This window comes from Equus caballus, chromosome 24 (genome assembly GCF_041296265.1).
Source record: "Equus caballus isolate H_3958 breed thoroughbred chromosome 24, TB-T2T, whole genome shotgun sequence".
NCBI classification, from domain to species: Eukaryota; Metazoa; Chordata; class Mammalia; order Perissodactyla; family Equidae; genus Equus; species Equus caballus.
In genome coordinates, this window is record NC_091707.1 from 47881346 (window position 1) to 47907258 (window position 25913).

At 46.8% G+C, this 25913-nt stretch overlaps 1 protein-coding gene and 1 long non-coding RNA gene across 3 annotated transcripts in view; one reads left to right on the forward strand and one right to left on the reverse strand.

Annotated features, from left to right (window-relative positions):
* Nucleotides 1-14895, reverse strand: part of FBLN5 (fibulin 5) — a 74984-nt gene extending 60089 nt beyond the window's left edge. The window contains exons 1-4 of one of the 2 annotated variants that reach the window (XM_001494595.7): nucleotides 14189-14895; nucleotides 10468-10522; nucleotides 8136-8187; nucleotides 4360-4614 (exon numbers count right to left, since the gene is read on the reverse strand). In XM_001494595.7, the coding sequence (XP_001494645.3) occupies nucleotides 4360-4614; nucleotides 8136-8187; nucleotides 10468-10522; nucleotides 14189-14205 (379 nt within the window). In that variant the 5' untranslated portion in view covers nucleotides 14206-14895. Of the gene's footprint in view, nucleotides 1-4359; nucleotides 4615-8135; nucleotides 8188-10467; nucleotides 10523-13660; nucleotides 14140-14188 lie in introns of those variants that run through there. The other variant, XM_005605406.4, reaches the window with a different exon arrangement.
* A 706-nt stretch (nucleotides 14896-15601) lies between these two features.
* On the forward strand, nucleotides 15602-16841 carry LOC138920644 (uncharacterized). The gene is made up of 2 exons (XR_011432163.1): nucleotides 15602-15725; nucleotides 16619-16841. It is a non-coding gene; the product is annotated as an uncharacterized lncRNA (long non-coding RNA).
* The last annotated feature ends 9072 nt before the right edge of the window (nucleotides 16842-25913 follow it).

The window sequence follows — 25913 nt, forward strand, 5'->3', positions numbered from 1 at the left end:
CATCCATCTTCCAAAAAGACCCACACGTGTCCCTCTCTGCCTGCTCGGGCGCTTTGATCAATGAGAAAACTCCAGTGAGAAGAAAGCTATTGAATGTAATTTCACAAATGACCAGAAGAATTCCTGCAGCCCCTGGAGAAGCTCAGCTCTGGGAAAAGGCCACTTTCTCAGCCACAGAACATTTCATGAGCAGCGGTTATTGGCGGAGTCCCTAAATTTGCCATTGAGCCAAGTCAAGCAGCAAAGCCAGAACTAAGAGAGTCCACCCAGAGAGGCTACAAGTTGAGCCCCAAAGGGGATGAACACGCATAAATAAGTGGTCTCCACGTTCAGGGACCTTGGCCATTTGCTTCCGTAAAGCAGACTTCCATATGCTTAGGAGAAAAAAACAGTGCAAGGAGAGCACAGAAGAAGAGGGCCACTTAGGAAGCAGTTTGCCCAAAAACCCAAACCTGAACTGCATGAGGTCTCTGCATCTAACTATCAGCAGTCTACAGAAAAGCAGAGGGTGAAGGAATACGCTAAACGCCACCGCAAGATGCAACCAGCGAAACCCCAAATGTGGGAAACTCTACAGGACGAACAGCTCAGCCTCTTCAGCAAGTGAGTGGCAAGAGGATCAACGACAATCAGGAAATAGTTAAGAGGCTTGTCAAGCAAACGCAATTTGTAGACCTTGTTTGGAGCTGACTCAAAGAAACCAACAGAAAAAAGACATTTAAGAGACGATCAGGGAAATTTGAACACCGCTTGGATATTTAATGATAAAAAGGAATAATTGTTGATTTTTGTAGACTTGATAACAATATTGTGGCTACTTTTTAAAAGAGTATTTAAGGATGAAATTATACGATGCCTGGGATTTCCTTTACATTAGCCCCCTGGGTGAGGGTAGAGAAGAAATGAGACTGGGCCATGCTGATAATTACTGAAGCTGGGAGATGGGTAGGCAAGCGTTTGCGATGTTCTCTCTGCTTTTGTCTAGGTTCAAAATGTTACAGAAGAAAAGTTTTAATTACCAAAAACAAAAAAGGGGAGGCCGGACCACTGACCTATGGTTAAGTTTGGTGCACTCCACTTTGGCAGCCCAGGTTCAGATCCTGGGCAAGACCTACACCACTCATTGGCAGCCATGCTATGGTGGCAACCCACATACAAAAAAGAGGAAGACTGGCACAGATGGTAGCTCAGGGTGAATCTTCCTCAGCAAAAAAAAAGGCAAGACACGTGACCAAAGTTAAGCCAATGAGAATTGGTCCCAGGCCCCTCATGAGCACTTTTAGGGGAAGAGAAGATTTCTTTCCACTACACTTGGAGCTGTGAATGTGACAGTCTGGAGCTGTGGGGCCCACCACAGGGAGAAAGCTTTCCTGAGGTTGAGGCCAACACAGTTCAAAGAGAGCTTAGGAAAGCTAACTTCCTAATGACATTATTTGAATATCTTGATCCAGCCCTACCTCAAGCAAACAGCTCCCAGACTTTTCATTTATGAATCAATAAATTACTTTTTGTGGAAAAAAAAAAAGGCAAGAAAAGGCCCTTTTTTAAATCATGGCTCCAGTACTGACTCTCTGAGAGGCTTTGAACAAAACTTTACCTCATGGAGCCTATTTCCTCATCCAGAGCCTGAACGGGTTCAAATCTTGGCCTCCATTCACTGTGTGATCTTGGACAAGTTTCTTAACCTCTCTGTGCTCCAGGTCCTCAACAGTACACAGGAATAATAACAGCCCTACCGCATAGGGTTGTGGTGAGGATTAAATGTGATAATTCACATAAAGATCCTGGAGCACAGCCCTATATAAGAGCTGGCTATTATTACTACTGCTGCCGTCGTTACTGTCGTTCATTATTTTTTGTATTGACGAGGTGGAGAAGATCCTTTGGAGATGCTGTCCTCCTCTCCTAGAACACCAAAGTTCCAGAAATATTTCCCACTTCTCCCCAATTTTGCACCACTCATTTCGTGCTTCCTCCACAGGATCTGACCTACATTCTGGGAAACACGGACATTCTCCTCCTCCGGGCAGGGGCACCTCCAGCCTCACCTCCTGCCCCCTCTCAGTTACTCCTCTCTTCTGCCGCCTCTGCGCCCTGCCTCCCTCTCGCCTGTTCCCAGGCTCCCCTCTCTCTTCCCTGCTCCTGGAGGGAACGGTGGGGAAGAAACTTCCTTCCTGTTCCTTCTCTTGCCCCTCCCCCGTGACGCCGCCCCTCACAATGCCCAGAAGGATCTCTGCACGTCAGGAAACGGTCGGGTGGAGCGCAGGGAAGTTAGAAGGAACCGAGACTTATGAATGCATAATGCTGAACTTTCTGGAAACGGACGGGCCTGGTGCCAGTCCTCACTAGGGTTCCTAGATTGTATTCTTCTTACAAAGGGGCCATTATGAAGGCTCCACGTCTCCCGTGTGACAGGTTTGGAGCAGTAAAACTGTATGACATCACAGGAACCAGGAGACAAATAGGTTTCCCAGCCCCGTCCTTATTCTCAAGGGCGCTGGGCTCCTGGAAGGAGGACTCTGGGAGGGAGGAGGATGGCGGCCATTCCCAGCTGTTCCACATAAGGGGCCTGTGGGACTGCCCACAGCATCAGGAAGAGCAGCCTACACCACGGCCACCAGAGGCCCCCCCGAAATCCTGGAGTGCCTCAAATTGTCGTTACGCCCCCCTCACTTCAAGTCCTGCGCGTGGTCACTTGGCTTGTCCGGCCCCACAGGACAGCGTGGCATTGCAGCACCCCCGGCCCAACCTCTCTTTCTCTGCATTTCCTTTTGGGATCATTTCTTTTCTACCAGGAGAGAAAGGTCACGTGGTGGAGTTAGGAAAATGCAGATGGGCTGTCAGGCGAGCTGGACTCCCACCCCACCGCTGGAATACCTCACTCACGGGAGTCCGCCTTCCCTTTGCCATAAAATGAAGAGGCTGAAGTTAAAGACTGTTAGTCCCTTCCGGTTCCAATGGTCTGTCGTTCTGCTGCTTGTTGTAAGGAAGTGTGTGACTCTCTTCCCCACCAAAACTTCAGTCCACGGCTCGGTTGGCTCCCACAGTCTTTCCCTTTACACCCTTATCTATACTCAAAGCGACCATCAGCCAGCTCTCCTCCCTCCCTCTCTTCCCCACTCTCTCTCTCTCACACACACACACAACCCCCACGCCCCTTGTGACCAGTAAGAATGGAGAAGTGTGGGTTCAGGTGTATCCAATTTTCCCTTGAAGCTCTGAAGGATGCTTGTTTGCATATTATTTGCATATACTCAGATGGAAATAAACACTCATTTGCATGAACATAAAGAAGACATGACATAACCAGCACAGACTCTCTACTGGTTGGTTACAACTCAACACTCCACAGGCCTGAAATGGGACCAACAGAAACGTCACTAGGGAGATCCCCGTCCTCCCAAATTTTGGGGGTACAGAAAGGAAGTATTAGAACTTCCTTTCACAGTTATTTTTGTCACATCCTTTGAATTTTTCTATTTCTTAGGTATGCTTTACACTCCTCAAACCATGTTAGTATAATAGGATTTATATATAATTTATAAATATGCATATAATGGGGTCTAAGCTCAAAAAGATTTTGCAGACGGGGTACACAGTCAAATAAGTTTGGAGCCACCACTCTAGACCATCTTCCAAAGCTGGAGACAGTTACAAGGTTTTGGTCCTGCCACGAGGATCCCAGGCACCCTGCCACTAAGGCCACACTGGCCAACAGGCTCACCAGGGCACCAGTCACTCCACGCACCCACTCTTTGGGACCTATGGCATATGGCATCTCCTTCCTCCCAGATGTCTACTCTTGCTTGAGCTCCCATTGGCGAGGCTCCTTTTGGCCAAAAGAACATTGGTTCCCATCCAAGGAACTCCCTTTCTTTCCAGAACAGTTGGCCTTGGCCCTCAAGGCTTCTTTTATTGCAGGAACATACATTCCATTCAAGGGTGAGGGGTGTTGAAGAGAAAGTTCTGGTCCTTTCTAGATCTTCCAAGATTCACTTACGTAAAGGTTGAGCAGATGCATTTGTTATTGAATAGAGAAAATATGAGCTTGGTCTTTAAATAGATGATACTTAGGTAGGTAGGTAGGTAGATGAACAGAGAGAGAGAGAAAAATAAAATAAAAAACAAATTGGCTTTCTGGAGAACTGTCAATAAGACAGCAAACTAAACTACCCCCTGGGTGGGAGGGTGCCCAGACATACAGGCTGCTGAGAGTGGAAGAACCACGCAGAAAGCAGGACGTTGTTTCGCCGGTGCGCTGCGCGGTAGCTAACATCGCGCCCGGGGAGGACCTGCGGGCCCAGGACGCCGCCCTCGCCGAGCGCACGGAGACGAAGCCCCCGGGGCCGGGCTACTCACCCACGCACTGGTTGCTCTCGTCCATCTGGTATCCAAAGCGGCAGATGAGAGGCCTTGAGATGGTGGGGTAGTTCGGAGCTGACAGCGGTGGGGCGGCTGCGGGGTACGGCCCCGAGTAGGGGTTCGAGTACGGGTTGGAGTAGGGCCCTCGATACACCGGGTTTGTTCGCGGGATGCATAGGTACCCGCCGTTTTGGTTAACACACATCATGTCTCCTCGGCAGGCCTCGGGGATGGTCCGGCACTCATCGATGTCTGGAAGCGCCACAGAAAGGACAGCGTTAGAGCCCGCCTCCCGGCCACGCTTTTAAGCAGAGCTCTGTACTCAGAGCGCCACGAAGGACCCCAAGCACTCTTCACCAGCATCTGCTCCCAGACAGCGGGGCCGTCCCTGGGAGTACCTAGGTGCCCCCAGATAGCGGCCGAATTGAATCATATTGACCAGCGCCGCCCAAACACCAGCCATCAAACACCACCATCACGACTTGGGCCATCTCCACAAAAACCTGTGCTATCACGTGCTGAATACTTCTCTTTAAATGAACCCACGTTTGCAACCCAAGTAAATGTATTTTTTTAATCTTACATAACTATAGCAAATGAAAAATACTATCAATTAATATAAATAGGAGGCAACAGTAAAAAATAAATATATAACTATTAAAATAAACATACAACTAATAGAATAAAGAGGGTTTATCGGTGGGTGGACCATCTGAAAACATCTCGGGTGCTCCTGTGTGCCCTGCTACACTGTGGAAACACGGGGATGGACCTAAGAATCGTTCCCACTTCTACGCCACATAACAGCTGGGCAGGGGAGAAAGGGTCCCTCGCGTCAAGAAAGACAAAGCTTGGCCGAGAGCTGGTTATTTGTTAAGAAAGTGGAGCCTTACTTGCAAGTTAGCTCACACGGTGCCAGCCGACAGGACCCACGTCTGGCCAGGCTGGTACTCTGCTTGTTCTGCCTGGAGGTGGAAGGTGGGTGCCCTAGAAAATCAGCCTCGCTGGGGTGGGGACAGGGGAGGCCTGAACTCTGGCTCCAGCAGGAGCAGCCAACCTGATCCCAGACTCCGGGGCCTCTCACCAGCCTGGGGGCTGCTCCCTGTGGGACCGGAGGCTGAGCGAGAATTGCCTGAATCCTGACAGCTCACCCCGGCCATCACATCTGAGAAACTCACGCCAACTCCCGCCTCGGGAAAGGGAAATGTTGAGGCCGAAGGCCTGGTTGGTTCTCTAACGATAAGCCTGAAATCATCATTAACACTGGTGGGCCAGAAAAGAAGGCTGCTGCCCCTCTCCTCATCCCTCAGCACATCCTTACCCCCCTTCACTTTAAATCAGAGTCCAAGCCTAGATTTTCCAGGGCTGGGCTGTATTCCTGCCACTGGTCATTTTTCGGAAGCATCTATGTCCCCTCTGGTTCCTAGCTGATGTGAGCTCAGGGAAGACAAATGATTTGGCCTGAATCAAATATAAATTAAAAGCTAAATGCTTCCCCAAGGTGGGGGCAAGTGGGGCTGCCTCACTCTTTCTTTTTTTTAAAGATTTTATTTTTTTCCTTTTTCTCCCCAAAGCCCCCCAGTACATAGTTGTATATTCTTCATTGTGGGTCCTTCTAGTTGTGGCACGTGGGACACCACCTCAGCGTGGTCCGACGAGCTGTGCCATGTCCACGGCCATGATTCAAACCAACGACACACTGGGCTGCCTGCAACGGAGTGCGCGAACTTAACCACTCGGCCACGGGGCCAGCCCCTGCCTCACTCTTTTTATATACCCTGTGCTCCACCCACAACAGACTATTCTATACTCTGAACGTCCTTTCCACCCCTGGTCTTCGCGTATGCTGTTCCTTCCACCCGGAATGCTATTTCTTAGGATCCTACTCATCCTTCAGTGCCCAATTCAAATGTGATCCCCATGACCCCAGACATAGGTATCACTCCCTACTCTACTTTTGTAGGGCCCGTTGCTGTCGCCTCCGCTTGGCAATGACTTTATTCCATCCTGTAGAGTTCACTATGCCTTGGTCTACCTCTTCCACTAGATGGTGTGCTACGAGAAAAGCCCCCAGGATGTCTTTGTTCCAAACCTGGGAACCGTGGCAAAGGGGAGGCAGGTAGCAGATAGAATTAGAGTTGCTCATCAGCTGATCTTGAGACGGGAGGATTATCTGAGTGGGCCCAGTGTGATCATGAGTGTTCTTAAAAGTGCAAGAAAAAACAGCAGAAGGGCTGGTCAGAGAGATGCAGCAACAGAAAAAGAAGAGATACAAAGTATATGAGGGACTTAACTCGCAGTGCTCGCTTTGAAGATGGAGGGTGCCACGAGCCAAGGAATGAGGACAGCCTCAGGAAGCTGCGAAAGGCCCTCAGCTGGCAGGCAGCAGGGAAACGGGGTTGGTGGCCTCAGTGCTGCAACCGCGAGAAACTGAAGTCTGTGGGAACGTAAATGGGTGCAGCCACCCAGGAAAACAGCAGGGAAGTTCCTCAAAAAATTAAAAATAGAACTAGCATACTTGATCCAGCAATTCCGCTTCTGGGTATTTATCCAAAGGAAATGAAAACAGGATGTTGAAGCCGTACCTGCACCCCCATGTTCACTGCAGGATTACTCACAATAGCCAAGATATGGAAACAACTTAAGTGCTCATCAACGGATGAGTGGATAAAGAAGATGTGGTGTACACACACACACCCACGCGTGCACGCATGCGAGCACAATGGAATATTATCCAGCCACAGAAAGAAGGAAATCCTGCCATTTGCACCAACATGGATGGACCTTGAAGGCATTATGTAAGTGAGATAAGTCAGACAGAGAAAGACAACCACCATGTGATCTCACTTACATGTGGGATCTAAAAAAAGCCGAACTTATGGAAATGGAGTAGAGTGGTGGTTACCAGGGGCTGGGGGGTGGGAGTAATGTGGGTCAAATGATACAAACTTTCAATTAGAAGGCAAATAAGTTCTGGGGATCTAATGTACAATATTGTGATTATAATGAACAGAAATGTACTGTATACTCAAAAACTGCTGAGAGTAAATCTTAAATATTCTCACCACAAAAAAGAAATGGTAACTATGTGACAAGATGGAGATGTTAGCAAATGCCATGGTGGTAATCATATTGCAATATACAAGCATATCAAATCAACATGTTGTACGCCTTAAACTTACACAATGTTGTATGCCAGTTATACCCTAATTTTTAAAAAAAGAAAGAGACTGAATTCTGAAAAAAAAAGAGAGGAAGGTTGGCAAGAGATGTTAGCTCAGGGCCAATCTTCCTCACCAAAAAAAAAAACCCAACCAAAGAAACTGAATTCTGCCAATAAAACATATGAGCAAGGAAATGGATTCTCCCCTGGAGCCTCTAGAAAGGAATGAGGTCCTGCCGGCCCCTTCGCTTTAGCCTGGTGGGACTCTTGACCTATAGATCTGTGAGATAACAAATTTGTGTTATTTAAGCCACTAGGTTTGTGGCAATTGTTACAGCAGCCCAAGGAAACTAACACAGATGGAGGGCTCCTTGGGGACAGGACCCATTCTTACTCATCCTTGCCCCGTCCAGGCCTCAGCGCCATGCTAGGCACAAAGAAGACCATCAATACAAGGTGCCACCGCCTTCAACATTCTGTGCCCCTGTTTTCTTCCACAGGCAAGGCTAACACAGATTGGACAATATTGAGCAACGGCCGAGAAAGAAATGACCCTGCAATGGGGCATCACCGAACACCCCCCAGTGAAGGATCCTCAGTGGCCTCTTACCTAAACACTGTCCTGACGGGCGGTCCAGGTCAAAGCCGTTCGTGCATTGTTGCTGCAGGAAAGGAGACAGAAAAGAGAGGCCAGGTCACTTTACGTACTTATTTTTTTTTTCACTATTAAAGTATTATAATTCCATCAGGAAAGTTCAGGAAATGGAGTGAAGAGCAAAGGCATCCCTAATACCAACACCTGTATGAGAACACCGCCTTCTCTTTTTTTTTTTCTTACAATCATTTCATACTTAGCATTGCTTTTCAAGCTCCTGCACCATCATTTCAGATGGTTATTGGGGCTTTTTATGCTCTGGTTATGAAGAGCAATAAAAATCACATCTGATCTGCCCGATGAGCCCCACCCTGCATTCACCTTTACTGAGAGCGGGTGTGACTGCTTTTTAGGGCAGCCACGCTCTTTCCGTGGGGGCCGTTCAACCTCACCTCCTCAGCACCCAGGATGAGTTCTTTGCCCCCGTGAAATCCTCTACCCACTTCTGAGGTCTGTACATAAGATAAAAGCTACACAGTGTTGCAGTTGGCTTTCCAAGACGAGTAGAATTGGGGAAAATCCTCCATTTCGACCTCAGCAAGAAAATTTACACGAAGATGCTTCCAGATATAGAAAGATCACAACAGTCCCCAAGGGCTGTAGGCCTCACATACAACTTGAGTGACATGTTCATGCATTTAAAAAAGATGTCGTGGGGGTTGACAGTCAGTGGACCTTTCGCGAAGACCCTGGAGCCTGACACATTACAGGAATGGGCCAAGGCGCTGTGTCTTTGACTGTGGGGGCCCCGGCCCTGGCCTTTGCTATGGCTCCAGGGGCTCAGCTTCCCTGAGTTGTGGGTTGGTTTGTAGAGATGATGGGTTTGCTCTGCATTCCTGACAGTGGGTTCAGGTGTCTAGGGCCGTAGGGCAAAAGAACCGGAGCACAGGAGCCAGGAGGCTATGCCAGGAAGCTCGGGAAACCAGGAGACACAGGGTGCAGTCCTGACTCGCCAACTAAGTGCTGGTGTGGGTTCAGGTCCACTGGACGGCCTGGCTTCAAATTCTCACTCTAGCCGCTACCTGCTGCGTAACTTTTCCATGCCTCAGTTTCCTCATCTGCAGAATGGGGATGACGGCACTTACTGCCGAGGCTGTAAGGACTGAACGCGTTGATGTGTGCAAAACACTTAACGTCCAGTAAACCCAGTCCTGTAACCACCACCCTCCCTGGGCCTGGATGTCTTCGTCTGTCACCATGAGGCTGGATTAGAGGACTCCAAGGCCCCTCCGAGATCTAAAAGTCTTTGTTACTCTTCCCAAGATCCTTTCCACCCCCAATGGTCTGAATCCGTTTCAAAATTCTTAATATGAAGGGACCAATATGCCCCACCCGCCTGCAGCCCCCGGCCCTGCTCAGCGGTGGGCCTTGTCTCATTTCTTTCCTGAGCTAGACACCGAGAGAGGCTGCTCTGAGCTGGCAGGTGGAACCCGCCCACGTTTCTCAAGGGCTGACACCAACGTCCTCACTACATAAAGCCCGGGATGCTGCAGGCCTCGCCCAGACTGCAGCCCTGAGCCCCGCAGCCTTCTCCCCTTCACACCCCTCCCAGGGGTCTGGTCCTCAGGCATCTGGAGCAGAGTCACCCCACCGAGCATCCGCTTCCTCTGCCCGCCTCCTGCGGCAGGGGATGCAGATCTCTGGAGACACACAGACCTTCATGGGCCACATGCAGGCACCCCCAGGGCACTATCGCCCACAAACACTAGAACGCATTTGACTTTGTTTTTTTCTTTTGAGGAAGGTTAGCAGTGAGCTAACTGCTGCCAATCCTCTTTTTTTTGCTGAGGAAGACTGGCCCCGAGCTAACATCCGTGCCCATCTTCCTCTACTTTCTATGTGGGATGCCTACCACAACATGGCTTGCCAAGTGGTGCCGTGTCTGCACCCGGGATCCGAACCAGTGAACCCCAGGCCACTGAGGCAGAACGTGCGCACTTAATCGCTACACCACTGGGCTGGGCCCCCTGCATTTGACTTTTTAACATTTACAGTAAGTCAAGATTCTCCCGAGGGACGCACATGAGATGGTGTGATCTGTTTAAGAGTTTGCATTGGGAGTCAGGACACGGAGGTCCCAGCCCTGCCGCTTATAAATGACACCCCCTGGGGCAAGTTGCCACTTCCCTGAGCCCCAGCTTTCATCTCTGCAGAAGGAGGAGCTTGGCTCAGGTGAACCTTAAGCCCCTCCCACACCCACAATCCTAAGATGCTAAAATGCTTGGCCGGACACTCTCACCCTGGTTTTCAACACACTTCTAGATAATTAACAAGACAGACATCTTACCTGCGCGTTCCCAGGACTTGGAAGACAGAGAGCCAGGATGGTGACAGTGAGTATCCTGCAAAGTGCAAGAAGTCGACATAAATGCCCGAGACGCTTGGAGGATCCAGGTCTGGGGGTGAACAGGGACCTCCTGCTGCCCAGGTGTGCACAGTGGTGACTTGCCTTGTGCTCATATTGGAGGGCTGCACTCTGGGGAGGCCAAGGGGGCACCAGGTACCCCAAACTGAACCACACCTCTTCCACCGGTTTCATACATTGGGATAACGTGTAAGATGGTGTTTTTAAATAAAGGGTTTTGCTGCTTCAAATAAAAAGTCTAAACCCCACCGCTGTGGTGTTAACAATGTATTGACCAGCTGCTTCAGTCTCTACTCCTTACACAGGGAGACCTGCCTGAGTTTTTTTCTTTTTTTGAGGAAGATTAGCCCTGAGCTAACTGCTGCCAATCCTCCTCTTTTTGCTGAGGAAGACTGGCCCTGAGCTAACATCTGTGCCCATCTTCCTCTACTTTATATGTGGGACGCCTGCCACAGCATGGCGTGCCAAGCGGTGCTGTGTCTGCACCCGGGATCCGAACCGGCGAACCCCAGGCCAGCGAAGTGGAACGTGCACACTTAACATCTGCACCACGTGGCCAGCCCCCCTACCTGAGTTTTGAGCATCTTTATTCTGAAGCAATTGCAGAGTGAATGAGCCATAGTGCCCTCGAAAGATGAAAACAGAGGAAAGTGCAAACGTGAAGGCCTTGAGCTCCTCGGAAGAAAAGTGTCACAGGAAAGTCACCTAATCCCACAGGCCCTGATGCAGAAGAGGAGGCGGAGGCCTGGGCAGCCTGGGGAAGAAGAAACTCAGCTCGGGGGGTGGATGAGACGACAAGAGGACTTAGAGGAGAAACCTTGGGTCAGGCTGGCTCTGCCATTCACAAGCCACCAAACCCCTCCGAGCCTGCGACATCGACCCTTCATCACTCGTGAGCTTCTAGCCGATAAAATCGTGGTCGCCAATGTGCTTTAAGAATACAAAATCGACACCACCTCACACCCATCAAGATGGCTATCATCAAAAAGCAGAAAACAAACGTTGGCGAGGACGTGGAGAAATTGGAACCCTTGTGCGCTGTTGGTGGGCATGGAGAATGGTGCAGCCGCTGTGGAAAATAGCATGGCAGCTCCTCAAAAAATTAAAAATAGAATTACCATATGATCCAGTTCTGGGCATGTACCCAAAAGAAATGAAAGCAGAGTGTCAAAGAGATATGGGCACACCCGTGTTCCTAGCAGCACCATTCACAATTGCCAAAAGATGGAAGCCACCCAAGGGTCCATTGACGAATGAATGGATAAACAAAATGTAGCACACACATACAAGGAATATTATTCAGCCTTAAAAATGAAGCAAATTCTGACACATGCCGCAACATGGATGAACCTGGAGGACGTTAAGCTAAGTCAAATAAGCCCGTCACAAAAAGACAAATACGATGTGATTCCACTTATATGAGGGACCTAGAGCAGTCAAAATCATGGAGACAGAAAGTAGAAGGGGGGCTGCCAGGGGCTCGGGGAGGGGAGAGGGGGAGTTATCGTTCAATGAGTGCAGAGTTTCAGTGTTGCAAGATGAAAAGAGTTCGGGTTGCACAACAATGTGAATGCGCTTAACACTACAGACTCTACACTTAAAAATAGTTAAGATGGGAAAAACATCTATGGACATGCAGAGCTTTCGTTAGTGCTATTATTACTCAGTTCAACAGCGATTTATTTGAACAACTACTACCTGCAGGCATAGACTTGAGGCAGAAGAGCTACAAAACTATGACCCAATCGCTGGAGAGCTGGTTGGGAGCCACATGAATCAATAATGTCTCTACACTTTGGTTAGGCACTGAGAGAAATGCCATGAGAGCCAGGCTGGGGCTAGGGAAAGGAAGGTCAGGGAAGGCTTCCTGGAGGAGGTGCTCCTGAAGGCTTCTTCGGTAGAGCAGTGGATCTGGGACCTGGTTGGTGGCCTGTTACTGTCAACATACACCTCCATTTTACGATCTCTCCCTTCACAAAAAGGATGCTCCATAGATTACAAAAGTCACTCACATCCACCACCCAGGGCTCGTCTGAATCAGCAAATCCGGGTACTCAGAGGGCCCTGGAAGTAAGGTGACATCCAGAGGGAACGGGACCCTGATGTGGTGCTCGGAGTTGCGAGCCCCCTTCCTTCATCTAGTCCCCGAGCCAAAGAATAAAGACCCCGAGAGGCCACGAGTTTTCATTTCGTCTACGTGCCTGTGTGAGCCAGGTTCTAGAACTCTGGAGACAGCTCCGACCTTATAAAGCGCAGAGCCAAATCCCAGAGCTTTTTGATATTTGCAAAGGCCAGATTTATATCTGGAAGGAATGAAAGAACAATAACAAATTTATTTTCCAGGCTGTATATTATGAATTTCAATGTTTTCCTGTTTCTTCACATGAAGTTTCCTCTCGGTTGGTTATAAAACCCTGTCTCGTTTGTGTTGGAGACAGAACAGGCTGACTGAATGCGGTGGACTTCAGAGCTAGTGGAAAAGGCACGCTAACCCCATTTCTCCCCCTCTGCCCCGCTCCCCATTCCCTTTGGCTAAAGGGCAGACACCAGACAGGTCTCTTCAGAGAGGTCCGGCCTCAAGCCCGGCCTCCCGCAGGAGCCACAGCTGGATCCCAGAGGCCAAGGAAGTTCCAGGCTAGTCGATCTGGTTTTCAGAAAACGAAATGAAACCCCAGCACTGTTGCTCTCTCGGTGTGACAAATAGTTATACCTTGTCCTGAAAAACTCTAGACAACTCCAAAAATAAACTAACATAGGAATACCGGGGTAGCCTTTGATGCTCCTAACGGGTCCCTGGAACTTTTGAAAACAGGTGGGTCCACCCATTTTGTCCACCATCCTAAACTGTGAGGAAAGCCGGAGAGACCAGCCGGATCACAGGGCTGTCTGTCGGAGAAATGCTGGTCCCCAATCCAGGATGACAGTGTTACAGCTTAGTTTTCAGCGCACACACACACAGACACACACACACACATACACAGTTAATCCATCTACGTTTTCAAGGGTTCGCTGGATAAAGACTGTGCCGATGTAATCTAGATCAAGTTCTTCCAAGTTTAAGGATTACTTGACTGGAATTGCAATTTCCTTAAAAAAGAGCAAAACGTTCGCTTACATGTATTTCTGTCTGGAGTCCCCACTTTTCACTGGCTTGAAACTTCGGGGTTGCATGCCCTTTGTGAATCCCACACAGACATAGAGCAAATCCAGCCTGGGGATGTTCAGCTAGCCCGTTCTCTTGCCCAACAGACGATGCAGCAAAATAATTGCTAGTGAACCAGTAATCGGTCTCCCAAATTAAAAAAATACATAATCTTTAAAAAAAAATAAAAAAAAGAAGGGCACGCAAAATTCGCTGCCCTTTCCGAAAAGAAAGCAGAATCAAGCTCTGAGGTTTCGCAGACCTCTCTCAGATGCTGGCTGCTGAAACTGGATTCTAAAATACCCACTCCCAAAAGAAGGCTTCAAGATGGAAATTACAGAGGCGCAGCTTTTTATAATTAACAATATCATTGCATCACTAGCAAATGCCTTTTCCAATATCCTGACACGGCCTGAATCACAGCCATAGCCATTTTCCACCCATCAGGTTTTAGTAGGGTTTCCAGACCCTGGAGGAAAAAGTCCGGAGCGGAAAACCTACCTTTTTAATCCTGGCATGTCCAAGATGCTCGAGCAGGAGACGCAAAGGGGAAAAGAAAAAGAGCTCACAGTGCGGGACCCTGGGAGCAGTTCCTGAACTTCGGCCTCCTCTGGGCCCCGGGGCTCGCCGATATTTTTATGCCAGGGGGGACGAGCGAGTGGTGGAGAGGACGAGGGGAGAGCCTGGGTCCTCCCAGCCGCTGGAGAGCCTGCAGCGAGAGCACCTGGTTTTGCTTAGCTCTTCAGTAATTCAGCATTAAACCAATTGGAGGAGGAATGTTAAAAATGAACACTTCATTTTCTAAGTATGTTAAACAATGCAAATGGGGCCTCGGTCTGGACACAGCTGGTTCAGATTACAGCGCTCACCAACTGGCTAGACTCCTCACAACAATCTTGGGGCGTCTGCCAGGACCAAGTGCTCAGCGCTGGGAGGAGAGCCCTTTCCCGGGGCGCGAGCAGCCGCACTCGGGCTCCCAGCATCTCTACTGGAGGCGATTGGCCGGCAAGTGCAGGAGGGTGGGGTGCGGGGGGCTGGGAGGGCCTGTTGACCCTTTACTTCCCACCCAGGGAGGACATCTCCGGGCTGGGCCGTGGTGGCTGAGGCGGGGGAGGGGGACCCGGCACACCAGCACCTCCTGGCATCGGGACACCCTTGAAAGTTACTCCCCTCCGGGAGATGAGCAACTTGAACTCATGACAAACCCCACGACGGGACGACACTCTTCTGACTTATTGGGAAACCAGAACCAAGGAATCAGAGGTTTGGGGCAAGCGACAGGAGACTCACGATTTTCCGGAAGGAGTGGGCAGCAGGAGGGGATGCTAAAGAGGAGGAGGAAGGGATCTGGCTGACGCTAATTCAAGACATCAGTTGGTGCAAGGACACCTCCCTGTCCTGCCCTCGTCCCCTGACTCGCACAGGCATGTTCTTGCTTCCATGAAAAAGCGTGTGTGTATCAAATCAGCGCGTTGTGCGCCTTGAGCTCACACCACGTTGTGTGTCAGTTACATCTCAATAAAGCTGGGAAAAAAATTTTTGATTCAATAAAGTGTCCCTTAGCTTGAAAGTGATTTTAACAAGTGAAAAGGTGATTTGAAAGGAGACTCCAGGGAAAGCAGAATGATGGATAATAACCTAAAATTTTGAACTATGTGAAGTCTTTTATGTTCGTTCTATCAGTGGTTTCAAACTATTTCTTTTTCTTTCTCCCTCCTTTTTCTTTTCAGCATTGGGACCCTGTTAGCAAATGAAATCTTACTAAAGACACAGTGGACTGGCAATAGGTCAAGTTCCTCCTTCCCCACCTGCATCTTCCCTTGGGCCCCTCAGCAAAGCCCCACCTACAGCTGGAAAAGTGCTGATGAGGTAGCTCCATCCTTCTCGCCATCACTCTGGGCAGCAGGAATTATCATCTCCATTTCATTCGAGGAGGGTTGAGAGGTTCGGTAACTTCCCCAAGGATGCACAGCTGTTCACTGATACAGCTGAGACTCCGAAGTCTATATATTTAGGCTTCTCAAAGGGCATTTTTTGGGTAAGTAAATGGAATCCTACTCTAAAAATACATTCGACAAGAATGGCCGACTGTTGGTAGTTGTCGAAGCTGAGTGTCTCATTATACCACTCTATTTACCTTGTAGGTGTTGGAAATTTCCCATAATAAAACATTTTTTTAAATACGTTATATTTACAAGGTTATTCACTGCTCCTATTGCTTGTAATAGCAAAAGATTATAAACAGGCTTCACATCCATCAAGTGGGTACCAATAGGGTTAAAGCAAGGGACTTCCAAAAATGGGCTACTGTGCAACCAGTCAAAAAAACCTACACAGGTGAGAGTACATACTGGATGACGCCTTTTATATAGAATCCAAAATGGGTAGTGACTGGGAGGGACTGCAACGGCCTTCTGGGTGCTGGTAATATTCTAATTATTGATCTGGATGCTGGTTGCACAGGGGTGTGGACACTTAGGACTCGTAAGACCTGAGGTCTTATGTATGTTACACTGTATTAAAAAAAAAAAAAAAAAAAAACCAAAGCAGTTCTTTATGTGCTGATATTGAAGGAATTCCAATGTATTTTGTAGGTCAAAACAGCAGAATATTGGTAATTTCACAGAGATCAACCTCATACATTAATAAGTGTTAAAAGTAGGTTGTAGACCTGTGCCTAAGGCATGCCACCATTCGAGAAAAGTTCTTTACAAGTTCTTGCTTGTCTAAGTATAGAAAAGACACTGAAGGATGCGTGAGGATGGTTTGTCTCCTAGGAAGGACATTGGGCAGGTGGCTGGGGAACAGATGGGAGGGGAGAATTTGCTCTTCGCTGCTCACCTTTTGGGAATTGTATTTTGTACCATGAACATATATTACCTCTTCAAAATGTGAGGTTCATCTCATTTAAAATATATTCTATTCATGCAGAGCTTTAAATGACTCAGTCCACTAACTCGCTTGTATTATCACCCTTGCTGAAAGACAAGAAGGGAGAGGAACTGATATACCTGTTTTCTTCATGAACACATTGAGGATCTTGACTGTAAAACTGTCCAGAGACTCATCTTGGACCAGAGACCATTTCCATCTTAAAACTGCAGGATTGGAAGAGGGGAGAAAATGAGGATGATAATAAAAGACTTGAATTTGAGTCCTGGTTTTGTCGCTTACCTGTTGGGTGACCTTGGACAAGTTTAACCTCTTGGCATCTCGGTTTCCTCATCTGCAAAATGGAGCTAACAGCTACCTCTAGGGTTGTCACGGAAATGAAGTAAAAGTTACTTATCCTCATGATTGGTCCAAATTCCCGCCCCTACCCAACCCTCTCCAAGAGATCTTTAATAACTAGTGAATTCTCCACTGCCATGGGTGAGGAAATCAGAACCTCACAAAACAGCCCCGCTCTCTGATGAGCAGCTCAAATTGTTGGAAAGTTCCGTCTTGAGATGAACCCACATACTGCTTCCCGGTATGTGACTACCTTCCATGTGTCCTAATTCTCCCGTCTGCAGCCACAGGCTACTCCCTCTTCTCTGTAACTAGCCACCTTTTCGAGGAAACAGTTCCACCTCTTGCCCCTGCTGGTATCCTCTTCCCCAGGCTGAACACCCCCAGTTCTTTTGACGCATCCTCAGTGTCACGTGACCCCGCTGCAGCCTGCTCCGTCTCCCCCTCCGGCGCCTGCAGCAGTCTCTGGTTCATACTGAACTTGGACCAACGAAAACAATCCGTAGTACACAGGCTGCTTGACGCCATATCCTTCATCCCATACTTGGATTGCTAATTCTTTTTCACAGAGAACAACGTTTTGCATGTGTCCCTATTAAATTTGTCTGTTGTTCAAGATCTTTTTCAACGCGAATTTACTATCTAAAGTATTAAGTCTTTCTCCCAGCTTTGAGAACCACAGATCTGCTGACTGTGACCTCCTTGAGTTTATCAGAGTTATCAATAAAAAATTTACTAGAGGGGCCATCCCAGGGGCATAGTGGTTACGTTCACAGGCTCCACTTCAATGCCCGGGGTTCACAGGTTCGGATCCTGAGTGTGGACCTACACACTGCTCATCAAGCCACGCCGTGGCGGTGTCCCACACACAAAATAGAAAAAAGATTGACCAGAACAGGCGCTGGCTTGAACCACTGTGTCCAGGTTGGCACCAATCTACTTCTCTTTCTTCAACATTTTGGGACCATGTGTCTAACTTGGGGTGCCACCAACTTCTCTCACTTGGCGGACATTTCCCCATCTTGTCCACAAATATTTGGTGAGACTTTGTCAGATGTCCTGTGAACATCAAAACACACATTATTGTCACGTCTCCTGATCTAGCAATTCTATTTTCAAAAAGAAAATGAGGTTTGTTGAGCAGGAACTGCTAAGTGACACTGGCTGGCTTTTAGAGATCATCACTTCCTTTTCTAAGTGATTTTCTTTTTTAGTTGCAAAGTAGGGATTCCAACATCTGTCCCGTCTCCCATCTAAGAAGCAAATCCAATCACAACTGTGGAAAAACTTCACGCGATGTAAATTTAGCACAAACAGGACTTATCATCTGCTGAATGGGACCTTTGCGGCTCGAAAGAAGCTCAGTTTCCTTGCTGTGCCATGGGTTGGAAGATAGATGGGCTGTCCTTTTTTTTTCAAAGGTGATGTTTCAAATTGGGGGCAAAAGTCACAAAATTATGCATGTCATGATATATTTTGACTATTCATATTAAATTGTTTATTTTTTCACTGTCCAAAAATACATCACAATGCCTTCCTGGGAGTGAATGGAAAACAGGGAGGAGGGTGTTAGCCCACGTCTGTGATTGTGCTGGGCTCTGCACGCGCTCTCTCTCTTGACCCCAGAAAAACTCTGTAAAATGGGAGACCCTCCATTTTGTAGATGAGAAAACAGACCCAGAGAGATTAGGGCCACACAGATCATTGTTAAACAGTCTAAACTGGAGCCCAAACCAAGCCCGTTTGGTTCTAGAGTCCTCACTCCTTCCAGTTGACCAAGCCTTGGTTTCTCCGACTTACTGCTTATAGGGCTAATTCCCTCCCTTCGTCCCAGCTCCCCAGGAACACTCCGGAAGTCCTTGGAGCCTTCCATCATTACCTTCTCTTTTTCTATTCTTAGTATTAATAAAGCCTTTCACTTCTCATGTTATCCAAATTTGGCCCCAAATGATCAGAAAACTAAAATAACAGCCAATGCCTAAGAACAGTATTGGGCAGCAGCCCCACGCCACAGGTCTTCCCATCCTGGGACGGGGGAAGAATTTCTATTGTTCCCGATGCCCCAGTGGCTCCTGCTCTCCTCCTCCACCAGGCTTCTCAGTGAGTGTGTCAGTCACCTCCTGACCACCTAGTCCCAGTTTAACCCCCTGAAATCTGGCCATGTCCTCACCATTCACCCAAAATGGTGCTCCCTAAGTTTCCTAGTGAGCTCGTGGCCAAATGCGATGATCTTTTCTCCCCTCCGAACTGTTCTTTTGTCTCTTTGAAGGATTTCACCCTTGATGACCCATCTTCTCTCTTGTATCCATGACTTTAATTTATCCTAGTTTAACTACTATGACTGACTGCATTTTCTCCAGCCCCTTTCTTTCTCCTCCTCTCTAACCAAAGAGTCCCCCAAACTTAGATCCAGCCTCTCTGCCCTTTCTCACTGCCCTCTTGTCCTGGGAATGTCACCGGTCTCGAAGCTGTTACGGGACATAGGTCCCACAAACTGTCAGCATTACGCAGATGACTCTCAAATAAATCCCTCTCACGTCCCTAACTTCTCTCTTGCTTTGCAGACCTAAATGTTCAGCTTCTTATGGGATGTTTCCCAAACCCACTTCCTCTCCTGATTTATGAGGCACCAAGTCAGGGTAATTAGTTCACTACCTGTCAACAAATAAAAAAAGTCAAAAGGATCCCACCCTAGTGGTGGTTTTGGTTTGAGGCTTTAGGGATGGTGGTTTGTGGGTTTTTAAAAATAGAAATAGCACCATGATTATGTTTGATGATGAAATGATATACACTCTCACATCATACTTTGTAGGTGGGGGTGGTCTGGGGTAGCATGGCAGTTCTCTCCCTTGAAGGTCCTAGAGATTCAGGCTCCTTCTATCTTGTTGCTTGGCAGTCTCTCTAGGGTGTTGACCTCCCTCTACATGGTCCAAAACGGCCCACCGCCACCACACCCTCATTTCAGAAAGCAGGAGAGAGTTGATAGCTGAACCTAGCTGCAAAGGACGCTGGGAGATGTAGTCTGTGTTCTGAGAGATCATGAGTCTACTTACCTGAAAATCTAGAGTTTTCTTACTGTGAAAGCAGACAGTGGTTATCAGAAGACAAGCACCAACCTCTGCCAGAAACCCTAAAGAGCACCAATGATCTCTCTACTCTCTGTGCCCATCTTTATTTCTATGGTAAAGATAGTTCATTGTCATTTATGTTGCCAATATTTTCCTCAGTATGTCTTTTGCCTTTTAGTCTTATTTATGACATTTTTGGAAACATACACGTTACATTTTTATGTATTTAGATGTCTTAATCCCATCCTTCACAGTTTCTGTCCTCAGTGTTATGTTTGTGGTAAGCATATAATGACCTTTAGAAATATTGGTTCTGTTTCTCTGGGGAATCCTGACAAACACGGAACCCTAAGAAAGTTTTTAACCTTGCTGAGCTTCAGGTTTTCAGCTATAAAATGGGCCAAAAATATATTATGGTGTTGTAAAGGAGATTCATAAAGCACCTAGCAGGTGCCAACGCACAGTAGGCTCTCAATAAAGGTTAAAAACCTTTCTCTCTTTTTTATCATGAGGCACCGATGGGTCAGTAGTGTAAGTAGGTGTGCATATGCCAAAGTAAGGCACAAGGAGGTGCCCCCACCCATCTTGGGACTCTTAAAAAAGGACGTAGGACATTGCCTGGAGAAGGTGATCGAGCCCTGAACCCTGCAAAGCATTTCCTGTAACCTCCTAATTTTACAAATGTGAAAAACTAAGGCCCAGAGAGACTAATTTACCCAAGATCCTACAATCAGAGGCAGGACAGAGCTTGGGACCTGGGTTTTCGAACCACTGCTCCGGGATTTCTTCTCCTCTCCTGGGTGGTCTCTAACTGCAGTTTAATGTAACCAACTTGCTCAGGGCTGTCAGGATTTTCTGTGCATACTTGGAATTCTCAGGAAATTCAGCGAATCAAGAAAACACGTGGGCTTTTCTTACGGATTGTTTTAACTGACTGTGGTTTTAACATATAACACGTGTAGAATATGGAACCCCCACGACAAAACACTGCAGGCAAGCACACTGTTTGTCACGGAGCCCCAGGGTTGCACCCAAGAAAATAGCTAACGACATTCTTCTATTTGCCATCTCTGTTTCATTTTTGTTTTCTAACCCTTAATATGGATTGAGGTTTGGGGCAAACGATCTAATATAATTTTATAATAGGATGATGTTCAAATTACCTCTTTTCCTATATACAATCTATATACAATAAGATTGGTGGCTCCCAGATTCTTGAATTTATCAGACCAGTAAAATCAACCCCCTCCAAAACTGGAACAATATTATGCTGTCAACTTTTCATTTTGCCAAATAAAAGTACAAAATATGTGTAACTATTATATATCATAAAAGATATATATCATCATACTGCATAGAAGAGAGGACTTTTAACATCAAATGTAGGAGAAACCATGTAAGCTGCTCTCTGTATCCAGACGGGATGTCTGATTTCAACAACATTCCTGGAGAGTTCGGGAACAGGAAAGTCATACACTATTCCACCATCTCTTACAGTCCTACAAAAAGTAACAAGATTGGCTCCTCATTTGTTACAGTTTTAAGACATGCCATGTGAAAATACTTTCAAAAGAAACAAAGGAAGCAGGTGGTGGTACAAGAGGAGAGTTGATAATCCTGAGTTGATCATCAGTGAAGTGGGCGATGGGTACGTGGCTTCATTATGTTACTCTCTTTTGTGTCTGTGTTTGAAATTTTTTCTAATAAAAAGTTTTAAAACTTCTTTAGGAAATATGGCATAATGTTAAGATTTGCGACAGCTGGGTAATGAGTCTGCAAGTGTTTTTTCTGTATCCTTTGAACAAACTTTCCTGTAATTTTTGTATGTACAATCACTGCTTTGAAGTTTTCGTGGGCGAAATCCAACATTTAGGCCACAGTGACTGCTTTTTTCCTGAGTATGGGTCACCCTTTCTTCCTTGCATTACTCACAATTTTGGGTTGAAATCTGGACAATTTAGATTATATTGCAGCAGCTATTGATTCTGATGTATTTTTCTGTTTTTTTAAAAAAACTTGATTAGATTTAAACTGAGGAATCTGTCTCCCCCCTGGGAGACTCTGCTGTTTTCCTATTCTCATTTTTCTCTCTCACTCTGGCTTCCCAGAGGCTGCTCCCGCACAGCTCAAGGGGCAGCAGAGGCTGTGCTCGGTGAACACCTCCGGCCCACGTGGCTTCCATCCATCGCCCATGGATGTGTGTGTGGACTGAGAAATGCTCAAAGGCCAGTCTCACGTCAGCTGGGGTATTTCTTCCCACAGGCTCCCTCGGGTCTTCTCTGCATGTGAGTCAGGTCTGTGCATCAGCTGGGGCCCTTCCACGGCTTTCTCAGTTCTAGGGTCTCTCCACTAAATTTCCACTGGTCGGTCCTTTGCCCTAACTGGACTCAGGCTAGCAGAGCTGAGTTTTCTCCACAGTTGCTTCTAAGCGCACCACTTTCTTTTTCTTTTTTTGGTGAGGAAGATTGACCCTGAGCTAACATCTGTGCCATTCTTCCTCTAGTTTGTATGGGGGATGCCACCACAGCATGGGCTGATGAGGTGTGTAGGTCTGTGCCTAGGATCTGAACCCACAAACCCTGGGCTGCCAAAGTGGAGCATGCGAACCTAACCTCTATGCCTCCAGGCCGGCCTCCCCAAGTTCACCACTTTCAACTGACAAAATCATGGTTTTTGCACAGCCTCCACCTCCCCACCATTGGGTCCACCCCCAGAAGGCAACAAAGCTGCTGGTTTTCCTGATGGGCTCGGTGCTAGAAAAACTGGGAGGGTTGGTGGGGGTTGGGGGAAGCCCCAGGCAAGAAGGCTACAGACTCCAGCGGTTCTTACTTGAAGCTCAAGAAATTTTTCAAAAATCAACAATTTTCAATTTCTAGTCCACCTTTGGTCAATTACCAGAGCCCCCAAAATAATGTGTGACCATGTTTTTGGTTTTCTATTTGTTTTTTGCAGGTTGGGTTGGCCGGCCTCTTCACACTGCCATAGCCAGATGTCCCTGCTAGTGTATTTATCGTCTAGTCTTAAATGTTTGAAATATTTGACACACACAAATATTAAAGGATGAAAGCAGGAGTAAAACTACTTTTCACCAAGTAAAACTAATGTCCAAAGGGAAAAAAATAAAAGTGAAGAGACTTAAAAAAAAAAAAAAGTGAAGAGACTTATAAAAATGGAAGTCTTAATGTCTCGAAGAGCAATTCTGTGGAGAATGGATTTTCACGGTGATCAGTATTTTCCTGCCCAGGCACTGCAGCGGGCAGTGCGGTCCTGAAGAGAACCGCAGGGGTGGAAGGCACGGATCTAGACCACACGAGTCCTAAATGTGCAAGCCATGTGGCAAAAGCATTAGGGAGATGACTTTGCAATGATTCCAAACACTTTCAAAAACTACACATTCCATGTAAGTTTTCAAAAATAAAAAGAAATCACCTCATTAAGTGTAGAAGTTGTAACTTTATCATCACCACCCCCTTTTTATTCGGAGAGAGAGCTTGAAAATCCCTTATTTATAAAGGGATTAATGTGTTCACTCACAGATGATACCGCGGTGTTTTAAATACACCTAGGTGGAAGGAGCCGCATAGGAAACCTGAAGCAAATTCATGTTACTTTGTTTCCAAGTCTTTTCTTTAAAAGGAAGCCTATTTCCCTTCACCACCTGGGATGGGCCCCGCCCTTTAGGAAATGTACGCATTTGAGAATGGACGCCCATTGACTGGCAGGTCAAGAAGGGCCTGAGATTGACTTGCCATCATTTGAAGGAAACTTCTCACAATGTCCTCCAACATTGAAATGCCTTATATTTTACAAAAAATAATGTATCTTACATTTTTAACAATCCAAGGATATCCAGAAACAACTTTACAAACTCTTACTTACATTAAGTTCACAAATATTTTCAATCACTGAGATTTAATTTTTGAGGGTCAGAAATAGTTTACTGAAGTCAAAAAATGTTAGAGCTGAAAAGGAGAGTACTCTTGCAAAAACAGCCACAGCTGAAGATTGTCACAGCTAAAATATCATTATAGTGCAAATTATTAATTTCTTAACCCCAGGAGGGCTAAAAGACGGATGCACAGAAATAGCCGAGGCAGAAAACCAACTAAAGGTTCAAATATTTGCCTTAAATGATCCATTTATTAACATTCTTGAATTTTTCTTTATCTCCAAAACAAATATTGTGGTAATTATAATGGATTATTAATTTACTGGATGCATTAAATTGTGAGAATAACAGGCTGTAAAACCCTCAGATAGATCTTATATTCACATGACCTAAATCGAAAGAACAGGAAAACAAGGTTCAGATTAAATAACATCTTGTATTCCAGTAGAATTGGTTAAGGCAAGAACTGTTTGACTTCTTGCTGACATTTTGTTTGCTGGCTTGCTTCCTTCTAGGGTGCTCAAATTTTGCTTCAAGACGTGCTTAACAACCACTCTCCCTCCCATTGGTCTGCCAGGCCCAACTCAGAGCCTCCAAGCACTTGGCACGTGTGCCACGAGCACTTCTCCCACTTCTCTAGTAATCTGCACGCGTCTGTCTCTCCCACTTGACTGTGAGTTTCTCAAACCTCAGACACCACCCCACCCCCGCTCACTTTTAGCAGATAAAGCTCCCTGCCAACCCCACACAAGAAAATCCCCACAACTTCCCTCCACCCAAATGCACCTGCTATCAGCATCTCCCTGCCCCACTAAAGGAGTCCTTCCTATCTAAGGCCAATCCCTCCATGTGTTCAGACTCCATCAGTTCCCCGTCTCAGGAGCTCTTCTCTTCCACTCTCTTCAGCCTCTCCATCTAAACTGCGTCCTTCCTGTAAGCATTAACACCTGCTCCAGTCTCCCAGTCCACTCGTCTCGTGCTTACGTCCTCTTTCCCCTTGAAAATCTCGTTTCTCAGAAGAGGTACCTGCAACACTATCTCCACTTGCTCATCACCTACTCAACCCACTTAACAATATGGCTTTTGCTCCCACTTTCCACCAGCACTGCTCTAAGTCAAAGCCGACGACTTCATGGTCCCTAAATCCAGTGGACTCTTCTTACAGCTTCTCTCACCAGAGCAGCAAGACCTTCACCCTTTCCACCTCTCCTTACCTTCTTGAAACAACCCTTGGCCTCAGTAACGCCCCACTCTGGCATGCTTATCCACTGTTTGGCAGTAACAATCACAACTTCTAACGTCTGTGTAGAACTGTAGACTTTATTAAGCATTCCCACAGGTGGCGCATTTACTCTTTTACTAACTGTTACGAATGAGCGTGTCCATTGATCCTTGCAGCCCTGTGCGTTTACTATGTGAGTCTTATTTCAGAGATGAGAAAAATCAGCCCCATAATCAAACTAATTTTGTTAGAGGTCAGACAGAAAGGGTCAAAATTAGTACTCCAATCCATCTCTCAACTTTAAAACCCACGTTCCTTCCAATCCCACCATCATATGAACAGTTAAAAATATTCAACTTCCAGAGATCGGTGGTCACAGAGGGGAAGGGGGTTGGGGATTGCGAATAGGGGTGAAGGGGCACATGTGAATGATGACTGACAAATAATAACATACAATTGAAATTTCGAAACGTTATAAACTATTATGACCTCAATTAAAGAAAATATTCAAGTTCCACATCTAAGAAAAAATGAAGACGTAATTGATTATCTTGCAGAAAGACCAAAAGCCCAATGACACATAGTACCACCTCCGAAGGGAAAAAAAAGGCTAGCTGAAACCTCTGAGATCCTCTTTTCATACATAATTTTGAGCATCTATAAATCGTTCTTTCTTAACATTTCCAAGACTCCAGTGGCACCCCAGCAGCAGACATCCGGTGAGCACTTGAAGACACTCGCCTCAGTAGTTCATCAACTCAGCTATAAACATGTGTGAGTCATTTCTCCCCCTTCTAAAGAAAAAGTCAGCAGCTG